This window comes from Schistocerca cancellata, chromosome 5, assembly GCF_023864275.1.
Source record: "Schistocerca cancellata isolate TAMUIC-IGC-003103 chromosome 5, iqSchCanc2.1, whole genome shotgun sequence".
Lineage (NCBI taxonomy): Eukaryota > Metazoa > Arthropoda > Insecta > Orthoptera > Acrididae > Schistocerca > Schistocerca cancellata.
The window spans coordinates 701,573,083-701,588,560 of record NC_064630.1 but is presented as its reverse complement, the minus strand read 5'-3'; the positions used below and the strand labels follow the sequence as shown (position 1 = coordinate 701,588,560).

The following is a 15,478-nucleotide window of genomic DNA, read 5'->3' as shown; positions in this document are numbered from 1 at the left end:
GGCATATGTGACTTCTGTAGCAGCAACACCATAAAAAATCAATTCTGGTGGAAATAAATACTAGCCGCCTAGCCAGGCTGGGCACTTTTAAAGCAGCAAGTCATCTAGTCATCAACTAGAATAGTATCAGCATCCACCATGAGGACACTGCTGCTCTACTGTCATCTTGACAGGACCACCAAAGGGGTTCAGAAGCAACCTGATGGGCCGAGGGTCGAACCAAAGCCCTTCTAGTCACCAAGCCACTGGGGTGCTTGCCAGTGCCAGTTGCCATCAACCAGCTGCCAGTCTATCTGGACATCTGTGATCGTCACTTGCCACGGTGAAGCAGCCATCAGCATGCCAGACTCAATGGGCTGCATCAGCCCACCAAATCAACCCTTATGTTACTCAGCTATGGTTGGGACAGTTGACTATGCAAGATCATGCCACACCTGGGCCATGTTTAGTGTAGCAACGGGCGCAGTCCTTTACAATGCTTTGCTACTGCGAACTGTGTGTCAAGACCCACCTTCTAGCACTGCTGATGTGGGTCTGAGTTGAATTCTGAACTACTGGGTGTAATACAGGAATTGTACAACTACCAAGTGGCTTCTGACTCATCCTGGCCTACCAGCTTTCACCAGAGCATACCCACACTCTCAACAACCCATACCAAAGTAAACAGAAATTCTTGGGGAACTTAAAGAGGTAACACTGAAAAAAGGGCAACATAGTTCTTGGAAAAGCCTATTGTATAAATTTACAGAAACTGCTTTTGAAGATGACTGTGGGACCATTGCGCTACTACCAAAATATATACCATGTAATCATCATAAGTAAAACATAAGAGAGATTAGGATGGGTACAAAGGTATATGAACAGTCATTTTTTCCCTCACTCAATACATGAAAATGAAAGGAAAGAAAATTGATAACACTGTATGATGTACCATCCACCATACACGGTGCAGTGGCTTGCAGAGTATTTATGTCTGTAGATGAAAATGAAGGAAAATATGTCAATGAGAGCGGCAAGTCAAAAATTGTATGCTAGTAAGTGTAAGGAAATCTACACATTGAGCACTCAGAATACTCCTGCGTGCCTTGGGGCAAAAATTTCCACTGACAACAGCTTTATATTGTTGCTGTTCAGATACGATATGAGAGAAGGATAGAGTAAGAAGTAAAGGTGAATTTAAAAGGAAAATGAGAAAATGGCACATGGATAGGCTAATACAAATAAATTATAATCAAGACACGAGAAACAGGTGCATACTAATCAGAAAATTTCTCTCTTTCTGAATTTGACAATATTAGGAATACAAATGAAGATGAAAAATACATCTCAAATGGATAAGTTATCTTATGGGTCAATATATAGCTTTTCTCTTGTTCAAATTACTGGTTAAATCATGATAAAAGCAATCAAAAAACAACAGTCTTCTACAGCACTCACGTAAACTCTATAGTGGCCGTAGTGGCTACTCTTGGCAGCACTGAGACAGTAAAATGAATAAGGGCACATTTTAACGAATTTGTACATAACAACACACTGGAATTTGAGCCCAACAGAGGCATTACACACATAGTAACAAGTACAGGATAATGCCTGTGCAGCACTGACAGGATATTTTAATTTCCTACTTCAGAAGTGATTCAGTGGAAAAGAAACAAATAACCACTAAGAATGTAAATACCACCTGTGAAAGCTTGCACTGTATAACTTCCACATGTCGTTTGCACTATTACACAAACATACACAGTGTAAACAGCACTTGGAAGTTCTGTCATATACAACAGAAACAGCAGTAATCAGCAAAATAGACAACAACTTCAATTATAATAATATTTGGAAGAAATTGTTTAGTCTCTTTGTTTATATACCTGCTTCACTGGAACCTGGTATGGAACCTGAACAAGAACATTCGCAGCAGTTTTTGTCAGGACAGGAACAGACTGAACGCTTCTTTCTTGTCTCAAACAGATTACTTGTCTCTTCGAGTTCAGCAGTGTACCTGTAAAAAGAACATGTTTACAACATTTTCATGTGATTCTGATTTCCCTTAATGTGGATATGAACACTGGTTTCCACAGATATTTACTCACTCATCTGATTATAAAGCACAGTCACTACAATCCCTTTCCTTGTAAGTTGTATGCTTTAGAAAAAATACATTTTCTTTTTAACATGAATTGTTTTGTATTAACTTTTTGCTTAGTGCCCTCATATGATTTATTTATTTGTTTATTTACATGAGTCAGACAGATACACATGGAACAAGAAAGAAACTGGGCATATCCTGGGAATCGTGTGGCCACAAACTGCCAGGCGGCTGATCCTTTCAAATGGAAATGTCGCTTAAGATCGTAAGAGTAAAGTGTGGGCTGGTGAGTAGTCCGATGTACTGTTATGGATGAAGGCATGGTCTGACTAAAGTAATCTCTATGGATTTGCACAATACTCTACAAAAGGTTGGGAATACTTCACTATAAAGTGAATAGTATGAAACTTTTTCACAAGCAGGTGACATGTAAAAATATCGTGGCAGATGGAAATTGCTGTGTGGCCAAGATTCTGTAGTCTTTTGTATACATAAATCCACAGTTGCTGAGAATTTCTTGAGAGCACACTATTTTCCTGTGTAGGCTGTTTTATTTTAACATATCCATTATATTTCATGATTTTTGCGATTAGCTGATTTTATCTCTGAAGGCATTATCAAGCCATATCACAGTAAAAACTGTAATGCATATATCATGATATAATCCTCTTCTGAAAAAAATAACTAAATGTTCTCCCATCCAGGAATACACCAGCAGAGTCCCAGATATGTTAGAGAACTGTGGATTATATTACCGTAGGGATATATATTAGTTGCATTAAACATTTAGGAGTAAAGGAGACCACTCACTGAACAACAGAGCCTTGTCAAAGGATTTCTTCTAGCAAAGGTTTTATTCTCTTTTACACAAAAGATGACTCAATACTCTGCTATTTGATTACTGGTCTTCTTTACTCCTACTTATTCATATCAGTTGTATTAAATTCACTGAAATGAATCTAATGGAATCACTGGGAATAGAATCAATAAAATGCAATGATATGAAATATATCATTTGTCAGTACATACCATATTACGGGTTCAGTGTTTCTAAACAGATTCACGGATATCATATCATACTGGGGTAATGCACTATTTTTATCTCCATTGATTCTATTCATTTCACTGAGTTGACTTCAAAAAACTTGCTGACTTCTCATTGTCTTTAACCAGGATACTGGTTTGATACAGCTCTCCATTCTAGTCTATCCTGTGCAAGCCTCTTCATTTTCATATGACCACTGTAACCTACTTCCATTTGAACCTGGTTACTGTGTTCATCCCTTTATCTCCCTCTAAAATTGTCACTTCCCACGCTTCCCTTCATTACCAACAGACAATTCATTCATGCCTCAGGATGTGTCCTATCATGAAATCACTTCTTTATTCAAAGTTGTGCTATTAATTTATTTTTTCCCCAATTTGATTCAGTACCTCCACATTAACCCTAGATCACAAAGCCTATTCCTATAGTATATAAACACAAATCATCAGGAACTTTACTATGTTTTATTATACTCATAAAAACACACTACAATAAATTGAAGATACAGGTAAATTTGACAGAGACTTCTATTGCCACTAGTAGGTTGTTCTTGCCTTGATGTAATGGTGACTCAAAAGTGTGTTTGTGGACTGGGAGCTTCTAGCCTCTTCCTCATCCAGGTTTAGTGATTTCTTCACCCAGGTGTATAAGAAAATGTTTTCTTGGCATTCTGTTGGCTCTCTGCTTCTGATTACTGTGAGTATGGATAACTTAAGCATTCACAGATCCAATATTTATCATGCCACTAAACACACACAGAGGCTGTTTTCTAGTTTTCCAGCTACATGAACAGGTGTTGCACATCTGGTCCAGTATGTCTATTCCAAATCTGGTAGCACTGTAACCCACTATTACATGTGGTTTCTTACTAATGTTACTGGTAGTGGACAGGTCATGAACAGTTAACATAGACATACCTAATTTTTTATTTATTTTATTTTATTTTGTGAACAGTAGCTTAGGGAGTATTTCCAGTTTGTTGAAGTGAATAGTGCAAATCGGTGGGAGTTTATCCTTCAAAAGATCATTAGCCAGTTTTGCTGAGGGAAACCAGTTGTCTAATGTGATGTTTCCATTTGACCTTCAAAGAGTCTCGGTCATTCCCCTCACATATAACTTCCCGGGTGGCATTCCATTTGTGCCTGTGAATTTTCTAAGTAAGGAGACATGTCAAGCATGTACTTTGTTTTTGTGTCATTACTATTTTGATCCTTTATTTACTTGGTTTATTTGGGACATTCATGCAGAAAGGACATTGTCAATGAAAGTCGAACAGTTGCACACCTATGTTAACAAATGGTCCTGGTATATAACAGGTTCTGTAGTTATGAACAAACTGTTCCCAAATTTCATGTACTGGTATGAAATAATTGTTTTCTCTTCTAGTTTGATGAGTTTCTTTGTTATCAAATTGCAATTGAGACTAAGGTTCGAACCTTTCGAAACTTATTATGGCTCTGTATAAAGAACCAATAAACCTGTATTGTGTGTTCCTCTTACAGACAGACGATCATTTTTTAAAGCTGCTGTCATTACAAAGATTCCTATCTATTTCTTCATTTTTATGTGCCATTATATCTCTCATGTGAGAAACATAGGAAATGTTTCTTGAGGAGTCTTTGCTGCCTCAGCCTGTTCAATGAAGAAGCGGATAATGTTTTTGCTTGGTGTGCATCAACTTGAATGACTGGCAGATATCGCAGACCAGCAGGAATTGTTCTTACCTTGTGGAATCTTTCTTGGTGGCAACACTATATTTGTGTTTCTCAGCAGTGAGGAAATTCCATCATCATCTTCACTTTCAGATGTAGATTCATTACATTTTTCAGATTCAAGCAGCTTCCATTTCTGCCTACATTGCATAAGCACACGATAGTCTTTGGGACTGCTTTGACTTATGTCAGTATTTGACCGTGGAATATCTTCACAATCTGAATCAGTCATTACTATTTCGCCAATCTCTACATTATCAAGTTCTTCGATCAAACCAGAATCACTGTGAAATCGGTTTTAATCTACTTCTTCAACATTTTCATAAGCTGTTCTTTGAAATTTGGGTCATCCGCATGCACAATAAGCATCTAAAAAAAATATAAAATGAAAATTCAAATACTTGCCAGCACATATATGCACACTATGTTGACACATATACTTATGGAACTAATATTAGTGCTTGAAGTAGTTCCTGTTTGCCCTTATCTTATGTATTTCTGGATACATACACAAATCCTCATCAAAAGACAGCACTCCATACTGCCGAATCACACCAATGACAAAGCATTCTCACTTATCAATCACTTCGAAAGCTAGGAAGCTACAATGAAGTATAGCAGAGATGCACAAAAAAAAAAAAAAAAAAAAAAAATAATATCAAGAAAAGCAATGTTAACCAACCGAACATAGTCAAAATGACAAGGCTTTGTGATCTAGGGTTAATTAGTTGATCTACATCTCTAGTCTTCAGTGTTCTTCTGTGTCAAAAGAATTAAAAATTACAAAATCTTGGGCTTTCAAGTGGCAAATTTTGAGATTTTACTACTGCATTACTTGCTGATCATATGAGACAGGGAACATGACTTAATAAAACTTTCAACCCCAGATCTCAACTGTCAATTAAATCTTTTACTACTGAAATAAATGCTTCAAAGTAATCGGTACTTCACAGTATATAACACTCTTCAATATATTTTGTGTAGCTGCAACTGTGCAGTAAAGCTGTTAAAATTATGTCTGGTGAATTTATCTGTTGTATGTTTCTGTTAATCGTCCTGTTTGCCAATCAAGATCAGAGGAGATGCTGCTTGGGAGGAAGCTGCATTTTTCTTTTCTTTCTTTTTGAGTGTGGTGTGTGGGGGCAGGGGTGGGGGTGGGGCTGGGTGGGGGGAGTATATTTAGCAAAGACTTCACCATTTGGCAGAGACCATTCATGTGAACAGACAGAAGGCTATCTAGTTGTCACAGCCACATAGCAAGCTACTCAGTCCCATGAGCAATACTTCAGTGAGGGGCTGGGGTTTATCCCTTTAGCGATACTTAAACGACCTATTATTACAATACTTAAGTCATGGGCCAGAACCAAAAACTAACTAGGTCAATTAAGCAACACACCAATTACCACTCTGCAAGGCTTAAGGTTATACGTGTTCCATATCATACTTTGAAATGTGACCCTCATCACTTCATGTACCTAATATGGGGACCAACAACTAAATACAGCAAGTGAGTCACTTCACTTGACGTTAAGATGTATCTGGCATTAGCTCCACTACAATTCAGAATTGTCTTTAGGCCCCTAAACATGAACCTTAAATAACAACCAAACAGAAAAACAATCAGAACAACACTAAAACTATGGGATCTTATCATGGGTATTACTAATGCCAAAGGACTAATAGATGGTAAAAGTACAACACAGTATCGTCAGCACAGCAGTCTTAATAGGTGCTAGGCTAATCAGTACAGCACTTAAAACAGTTGAAGCAGCAGGTCTTCAAACTGACCACGGTAGAACACAAAAGAAAAACTTGCGGGAAGTGCCATATAGCACAACAGTACCTGCAACACAGCTGGTAGACAATGCGATTACTTTCACGTGCTCTCATCATACAGGAAATGTCTGCAGAAGGACATCTATGTCTACACTCAGTAAACCATCTTAAGACATGATGGAGGCTACTTCTGGTACCACTATCTTTCCCCTCCTTCCTTGTTCCATCCATGAATGGCAAGTGGAAATAGCGATGGTCAATAAACCTACATTCAAGTTCTAATTTCTGTGATTTTCTTGCTGTGGTCATTTCACGTGACGTAAGTAGGAGGAAGTAATATGTTCACCTTCACAGAATATAATCTCTTGGAGTTTCAACAGTAAACCTGTACATGATGTGCAACATCTCTCTTGTTGTGTCTGCCACTGAAGTTTGTTGAACATCTGTGCAATGTTTTTGTGCTGCTTTAACAACCCTTTGACAAAAAACACCATTCGCCATTGGATCTTCTCTATTTCTCATATTAATCCAACCTGGTACATGTCACAGACTGATGAGCAATGGTCTAGAAATGGTCAAACAAGTGATTTGTTAAGTCACTTCTTTTAAGAATAAATCACATTTAATTCGATTAAGATTTTTCCATTGAATATCAGCCTGACATTAGTTTTACCTACAATTTGTTGTACGTGATTATTCAACTTTAGGTTACTCAGGATGGTCACTTGTAGGTATTTTACAGTAGTTGTGGTTTCCTGTGATACGTTGGTAATAGTGTAACTGAACAGTAGCAGATTTCTTTGCCTACTTAGACACAATACATTACATTTATTTACTTTCATGATTAGTTGTCAGTCCCTGCACCCATCACTGATCCTCTGCAGGTCTCCTTCAAATCTGCTATGAGTCCTGGAGCTTCTGACGTTGTACGCATGGTCATTTATATACACTGCCAGCACTAAAAATCCTATCACACTACCTTGGGATAATTCAGTGTGTTAGTATTGTTCTGTTAGGGCTACATGTTGAGTTCTGTCCACAAGGAAGCCTTGAATCTAATCGGGTATACTGAATACTCAGTACACTCATCCTTTGCTCACTAAACAGTAGTGCAAAATTCTATTAAATGTTTTCCTGGCATCAAGGAACACGGCATGAACCCACGTACCACTGTTTATGGAGCTCGTGGATGAACGGGGGTTGCAGGTAGGTACACAAGACAGGTCTACGATCTCAGTCAACCACAAGTGAACAATGAAGCATGGTTGGGCTGGGAGCAGGAGTGGCATAGGGATGTACTATAATCCACAGTAACAATAAAATGAAAAGGATAGTAGCTACTCGCCATATAGCAGTAATGCTGAGTCTGGCTCCAGCTGCCAGAGGCTGTGGTCATGTGTGTGTGAGTTCTGCAACTCAGCATATCTGCTATTTGGTGAGTAGAAACTAACCTTTTCATTATATTGTTACATTCCATCTGGATTTTCCATAGTTTGATTATACTCTACAGTGAATGAAGAATCCTGCTGGTTAGCAGTGCTGCAGCCAGTTTTCAACCTTAATGAGTCAACAGCTGCCACAACAATGCCTATAACTACAGCAAAGCAGCGGCATTGGCACAGAAAGGTAAACACAATCACATTAGGCAGCTGGTTGTGCTGAACATGTGAAACACCAGCGCCAAACCAATCTTAACTGTCAGGGACTTCTCTTGCCATAAGGACTAGAGCACACTGTGTACGTTGGCTGAATAACATGCAGAAGAAGTTATAAAAGTCTTACATGCCAACCTTGTACAAGGCAGCAAACAGACACTGCGGAGACATGGCTAATCCATGTCTCCACACTATCCTTTCTTCCAGGAGTGCTGGTTCTGCTAGGTTCGCAGAAGCGCTTCTGTGAAGTTTGGAAGGTAGGAGATGAGGTACTGGCAGAATTGAAGCTAGAAGGATGGGTCGTGAGTCGTGCCTGGGTAGATCAGTTGGTACAGCACTTGCCCGCAAAAGGCAAAGGTCCCGAGTTCGAGTCTTGGTCCTGCACACAGTTTTAATCTGCCAGGAAGTTTCATATTAGTGGACACTCCACTGCAGAGTGAAAATCTCATCACAGAGATGCTCGTACAGCTCCAGTGGCAAACACTACAAGAGAGGAGCTCTGTAGCATAATGTGGTTCACTGTTAAGATTCTGAAAGTGTACATTTCTAGAAGTGTCAGTCAAAGTACTGTTTCTTCCTAGGTATATCTTGGAGGACAGATTTGAGCTCATGCAAAGGCTTACCAACAACTGTTCTTCCCCTCGTATGATTCACAATGAAATATGAATGAGGAGAAGTTACAGCAATCCGCAAAGGCCTCTGCCACAAACCATAAATTACCTTGCCAAGTATACTTGTAGATAGTTCAGTCAGAAATAGGGATTAACCGTGAAAGCAAAAATGCAAGTTTTAGTGACAGTTTGCACACAGATTTAATTCTTCAGGAAGTTAAACAGCAGCATTTTTAAATGCAATATGAGGAAAGAAAATACATTTAATTTTATTTTTGTTGGAGAAACTTTTTAAATTTCTTCCCAGAGTAGTAAAAAATGCTGGTTTATAGTATAACATAATTTGAAAACATTTAAGATTATTTCTTTGAGTCTATCTGTCATCAGTCAATTTCTAAGTAAGCATCACAATATCTGTGTGCATGTGCAAGTCATTTTGTGTTAGTTACTAGCTTTAAACTCACACTATAACTTATGAAATTCTACACGCAAACAACTGGAATAGGCCCATACATGAGCTGTGAGTGCATACACATATCTTTGAATATTCAACACAAATGAAATGGTCAAGGTGTTACTTTACTGAAATAGAATACCATTCCACAGCTTAATAACATTCAATTGCCTATCAGATTTAACTCTGCAACTTTCATCAACTGAGTGCTAAGTCTATGTGGCCTCGCAGTCCAGCAAAGTTAGTATCCTTGATATCTGCAACATAATTTTATTCTCTCATTTTTTAAATAGCAGGTCACAGCTAGATTATTGAAGAAACTACATTAAATGATTTTTGGAATCTAATGGTAGTACAGCCCACACAGTAGGTTACTAAGTGAAAGCAACACAATAGTTGAGACATCTTTTAAATAAAAAATTACACATTTCAAGCATTAAATGGTTCGATAGAGTGAAATGATAAGAGAAATCAGAAACAACTGGTCAGAATCTACTACAAATAGTTGAAAATCTAACAGGCAAAATGGCAACAACAACAACAAATGTATCCTACGGTGCAAGCTGCAGAATTAGTAAACTGCTCTCAAAATATTTTCAACAAGCAAATAGGAAAGACCTTTTCAAAATGAAGCAATATATAAGACCAGAATAAGTAACATGATATATCTGTACCTTGAGCATACATATCTGATTGCTGTTCAAAACAGACTGAAGTATCTCATGATTCCCATCCTTCACAGATATCCAGAAGAAAGAGGTAGTGATGAAGCAAAATAAAAAAGTAACAGCAGATAGTTTCATTACACACTCATCCACATGCTACAAATCTATTTCACTAGCAATTAAAAACGTATGGTACAAAGTAATGTACAGTTATGTGATCAAACACATCACCAGTATCTAATGTATAACCTATTGTCGATTTTTCTAATCTGTACATTATGAATTCACAAAAAATTTTGCAATATGCTATAGTTCTTTTACAATATTTTTTGTCCTCCACATGGTTACCTCCGAAATAATAAGTAATGTAAAACAATATACATGAAAGTATAATAATAATAATAATAATAATTATTATTATTATTATTATTATTATTTCTTTCCTTTTTCAGACGTTATGTCTGGTTAAAAATGGAAAGTGAGCGGACCTTCATCAAGCGTGACTTCCTTTTAACTGTACAGTATATGTTACATTGCATTTAGGAACTTTCGGGTAATTGAACATGTAACAATAATTAGAGATTTCTGTAGTTGTATATATATGTTTGGATGTAGCTGTATTGCGTTGATGTACTGGTGGATATTGTGTGGTATGACTCCTGTAGTTGATAGTATAATTGGTATAATGTCAACCTTATCCTGATGCCCCATGTCCTTGACTTCCTCAGCCAGTTGGATGTATTTTTCAATTTTTTCTCCTGTTTTCTTCTATATATTTGTTGTATTGGATATGGATATTTCTATTAGTTGTGTTAATTTCTTCTTTTTATTGGTGAGTATGACGTCAGGTTTGTTATGTGGTGGTGTTTTATCTGTTATAATGGTTCTGTTCCAGTATAATTTGTATTCATCATTCTCCAGCACATCTTGTGGTGCATACTTGTATGTGGGAACGTGTTGTTTTATTAGTTTATGTTGTATGGCAAGTTTTTGATGTATTATTTTTGCTACATTGTCATGTCTTCTGGGGTATTCTGTATTTGCTAGTATTGTACATCCGCTTGTGATGTGATCTACTGTTTCTATTTGTTGTTTGCAAAGTCTGCATTTATCTGTTGTGGTATTGGGATCTTTAATAATATGCTTGCTGTAATATCTGGTGTTTATTGTTTGATCCTGTACTGCAATCACAAATCCTTCTGTCTCACTGTATACAGGGTGTTACAAAAAGGTACGGCCAAACTTTCAGGAAACATTCCTCACACACAAATAAAGAAAAGATGTTATGTGGACATGTGTCTGGAAACGCTTAATTTCCATGTTAGAGCTCATTTTAGTTTCTTCCACCTACGCTCAATGGAGCAAGTTATCATGATTTCATATGGGATGCTCTACCTGTGCTGCTAGAACATGTGCCTTTACAAGTACGACACAACATGTGGTTCATGCACGATGGAGCTCCTGCACATTTCAGTCGAAGTGTTCGTACGCTTCTCAACAACAGATTCGGTGACCGATGGATTGGTAGAGGCGGACCAATTCCATGGCCTCCACTCTCTCCTGACCTCAACCCTCTTGACTTTCATTTATGGGGGCATTTGAAAGCTCTTGTCTACGCAACCCCGTTACCAAATGTAGAGACTCTTCGTGCTCGTATTGTGGGCGGCTGTGATACAATATGCCATTCTCCAGGGCTGCATCAGTGCATCAGGGATTCCATGCGACGGAGGGTGGATGCATGTATCCTCGCTAATGGAGGACATTTTGAACATTTCCTGCAACAAAGTGTTTGAAGTCACGCTGGTACGTTCCGTTGCTGTGTGTTTCTATTCCATGATTAACGTGATTTGGAGAGAAGTAATAAAATGAGCTCTAACATGGAAAGTAAGCGTTTCCGGACACATGTCCACATAACATATTTTCTTTCTTTGTGTGTGAGGAATGTTTCCTGAAAGTTTGGCCGTACCTTTTTGTAACATCCTGTATATTGCCTTAGCAATGTGTCTTGATCGATGTGTGGCTGTGTTAGATGATACAGGTACTTGCCATGTAGTGTTTTCTTTTTCCAATGTACTTTCTTCGTATCTGTTTATCTTATGTGATCTAAAGGGTTGTAGAAGTGGTTATGAAATTGCAATGGTGTAGCCAATGTATTTATATAAGTGATTGCTTGTGTATTTTGCTAGTTTTTGCTCGTTCTATAAAGAATTTTCCTAAATTGTCTACCTGTCCATAATGTAGGTTTTTTTATGCCGATAAATCCCCTTCCTCCTTCCTTTCTGCTTAATATGAATATTTCTGTTGCTGAATGTATGTGATGTATTCTATATTTGTGGCATTGTGATCGTGTAAATATATTGAGTGCTTCTAGGTCTGTGTTACTCCATTTCACTACTCCAAATGAGTAGGTCAATATTGGTATAGCATAAGTATTTATAGCTTTTGTCTTGTTTCTTGATGTCAATTCTGTTTTCAGTATTTTTGTTAGTCTTTGTCTATATTTTTCTGTTAGTTCTTCTTTAATGTTTGTATTATCTATTCCTATTTTTTGTCTGTATCCTAGATATTTATAGGCATCTGTTTTTTCCATCACTTCTATGCAGTCGCTGTGGTTATCCAATATGTAATCTTCTTGTTTAGTGTGTTTTTCCTTGACTATGCTATTTTTTTACATTTGTCTGTTCCAAAAGTCATATTTATATCATTGCTGAATACTTCTGTTATCTTTAGTAATTGGCTGAGTTGTTGATTTGTTGCTGCCAGTAGTTTTAGATCATCCATGTATAGCAAATGTGTGATTTTGTGTTGGTATGTTCCAGTAATATTATATCCATAATTTGTATTATTTAGCATGTTGGATAGTGGGTTCAGAGCAAGGCAGAACCAGAAAGGACTTAATGAGTCTCCTTGGTATATTCCACGCTTAATCTGTACTGGCTGTAATGTGATATTATTTGAATTTGTTTGGATATTAAGTGTGGTTTTCCAATTTTTCATTACTATGTTTAGGAACTGTATCAATTTAGGATCTACTTTGTATATTTCCAATATTTGTAGTAACCTTGAGTGGGGTACACTATCAAAAGCTTTTTGGTAATCAATGTACGCATAGTGTAGCGACCTCTGTTTAGTTTTAGCTTGATATGTCACCTCTGCATCTATTATCAGTTGCTCTTTACATCCTCGTGCTCCTTTGCAGCAGCCTTTTTGTTCTTCATTTATAATTTTGTTCCGTGTTTAATTTATGTGTAATGACTGAAGTTAATATTTTGTATATTGTTGCTAGGCATGTTATGGGGCGATATTTTGCTGGGTTTGCTGTGTCTGCTTGATCTTTAGGTTTCAGATAAGTTATTCCTTCTGTAAGTGTATCAGGGAATGTGTATGGGTCTGCAATGTAACTGTTAAATAATTTAGTTAGATGTGAATGTGTTGAGGTGAAATTCTTTAGCCAGAAATTTGCTATTTTATCTTTTCCAGGGGCTTTCCAATTGTGCGTAGAATTAATTGCTCGGGTGACTTCATGTTGCAAAATTATCACTTCAGACATCTGTGGTATCATCTAGTATATGTCTGTTTCTGCTTGTATCCACTATGCATGTCTGTTATGTTGTATCGGGTTTGACCATATGTTGCTCCAGAAGTGTTCCATGTCTGTTATGTTTGGTGGATTGTCTATTTCAATGTGTGTGTTATCTATTGTCTGGTAAATGTTTGGTTTTGTTTCCTTCTACTATTTTCACTTTTTTTTGTATATTCTAAGCCGTTTGACCAATGCTTGTAATTTATGCTTCTTTTCATCTAATTGCTCTATCGCTTCTTGTTGTGAGATTTTACCTAACCTTTTTCGTTTTTTGTCTGATATTTCATTTCTTATAAATTGTGTTAGCTGTCCGATGTCTTTTCTCAGTTTTTCTATTCTGATCTGTAGCTTGTGTTGCCATGCTGTTTTGTGGGTTTCTTCTGTGTGTTGATTGGTTCTGATCTCTGCCTAGTGTGTATATTTAGTGTAGTGAGTGCTCCTATATAAACCAGTAGTTGTAACTCTTCCATAGTTGTATTTTCATTTATTTTGTTGTGTATGATTGTGTTGATAGTTGTTATTGTTGTTTCGACTTGTGGGTTATTTGGTGGTCTACGCAAGAATGGTCTAATGTCTGTATTTGTGTCTTTGTATTCTATATATGTCAGCTGAAATTCTTCTTCTATATCTAACATGTGTGTCACTTCGTGTTCTATTTGTGCTTGTTCTGGTGGCTGTCTTAAGATTTCGTTTTCCTCTGATTGTTGCGTGTTGTTCTTTGTTTGTTTGCTCGGGGATGTTTGAGTCCATTACTGTATTTTCTTCTTCTTCTTCTGATTGCACATTATTTTGTTCCAGTATTTGTTGTACTTGTTGTTTGATGTTTTCTAATTCTGACTGGGGTATCCTGTTATTTTTGATTATGACACGGATATGATCAGCTAGTCCCTGTTCTGTTAAAAATTTTAATTCTGGGTATCTGGTAATAAATGTTGTGTATACTTGTGATCTGTATCCAGTTGTGTTGGTTTCTAAGTTTGTTGCTTGTTAATAACAGAACATGAGGTGTCGGTTTACTTCATCTGACCATCTCATCCTCTGTCTCTGTTTTCCTTCTAGAGTGGTTGCAGGAAGCATATCCTGAAAAACACCTCTACTTGGATTTTAATCATTTTCCGTGTGGCTAGCAGTGTCGTTAACATTGTGGACGGGCATAGGGTTCAAGCATCGTCCCCAACCATGACATCGCTTGTCAGAGGCTTCATTAGTTCTGTCCTGAACCAACTAATCACACTGAAAGGTGGGTTAGCCCTATTAATAGTTTGTTCTTTTCGTCACCTTTTACGACTGGCAGAACATATTTGAGGCCTATTCTTTTCCTGGGCCGCCACGGGGTTTATTATTATTATCTTCTTTCCTTTCTCAGACCTTAGGTCTGGTTAAAAATGGAAAGTGATGCGGACCTTCATCAAGCGTGATTTCCTTTTAACTGTACGATATATGTTACATTGCATTTAGGAACTTTCGGGTCATTGAACATGTATCAATAATTACAGATTTTTGTAGTTGTATATATATGTTTGGATGTAGCTGTATTGTGTTGATGTACTGGTGGATATTGTGTGGTATGACTCCTGTAGTTGATAGTATAATTGGTATAATGTCAACTTTATCCTGATGCCACATGTCCTTGACTTCCTCAGCCAGTTGGATGTATTTTTCAATTTTTTCTCCTGTTTTCTTCTGTATATTTGTTGTATTGGGTATGGATATTTCGATTAGCTGTGTTAATTTCTTCTTTTTATTGGTGAGTATGATGTCAGGTTTGTTATGTGGTGCAGTTTTATCTGTTATAATGGTTCTGATCCAGTATAATTTGTATTCATCATTCTCCAGTACATTTTTTGGTGCATCCTTGTATGCCAACTAGCTCTGCAGATGACGAAGAAATTGA

The 15,478-nt window shown here is 37.3% G+C and overlaps 1 protein-coding gene across 4 annotated transcripts in view; it reads right to left on the bottom strand.

The window, feature by feature from the left end:
* The window catches only part of LOC126187977 (stAR-related lipid transfer protein 7, mitochondrial), a 132,690-nt gene that overhangs the window by 94,239 nt on the left and 22,973 nt on the right, over nt 1-15,478 (bottom strand). For all 4 annotated transcript variants that reach the window (XM_049929377.1, XM_049929376.1, XM_049929375.1 and 1 more), the window contains exon 2: nt 1,866-1,996. In XM_049929377.1, coding sequence (XP_049785334.1) covers nt 1,866-1,996 — 131 coding nt within the window. The remainder of the gene's footprint in view (nt 1-1,865; nt 1,997-15,478) is intronic.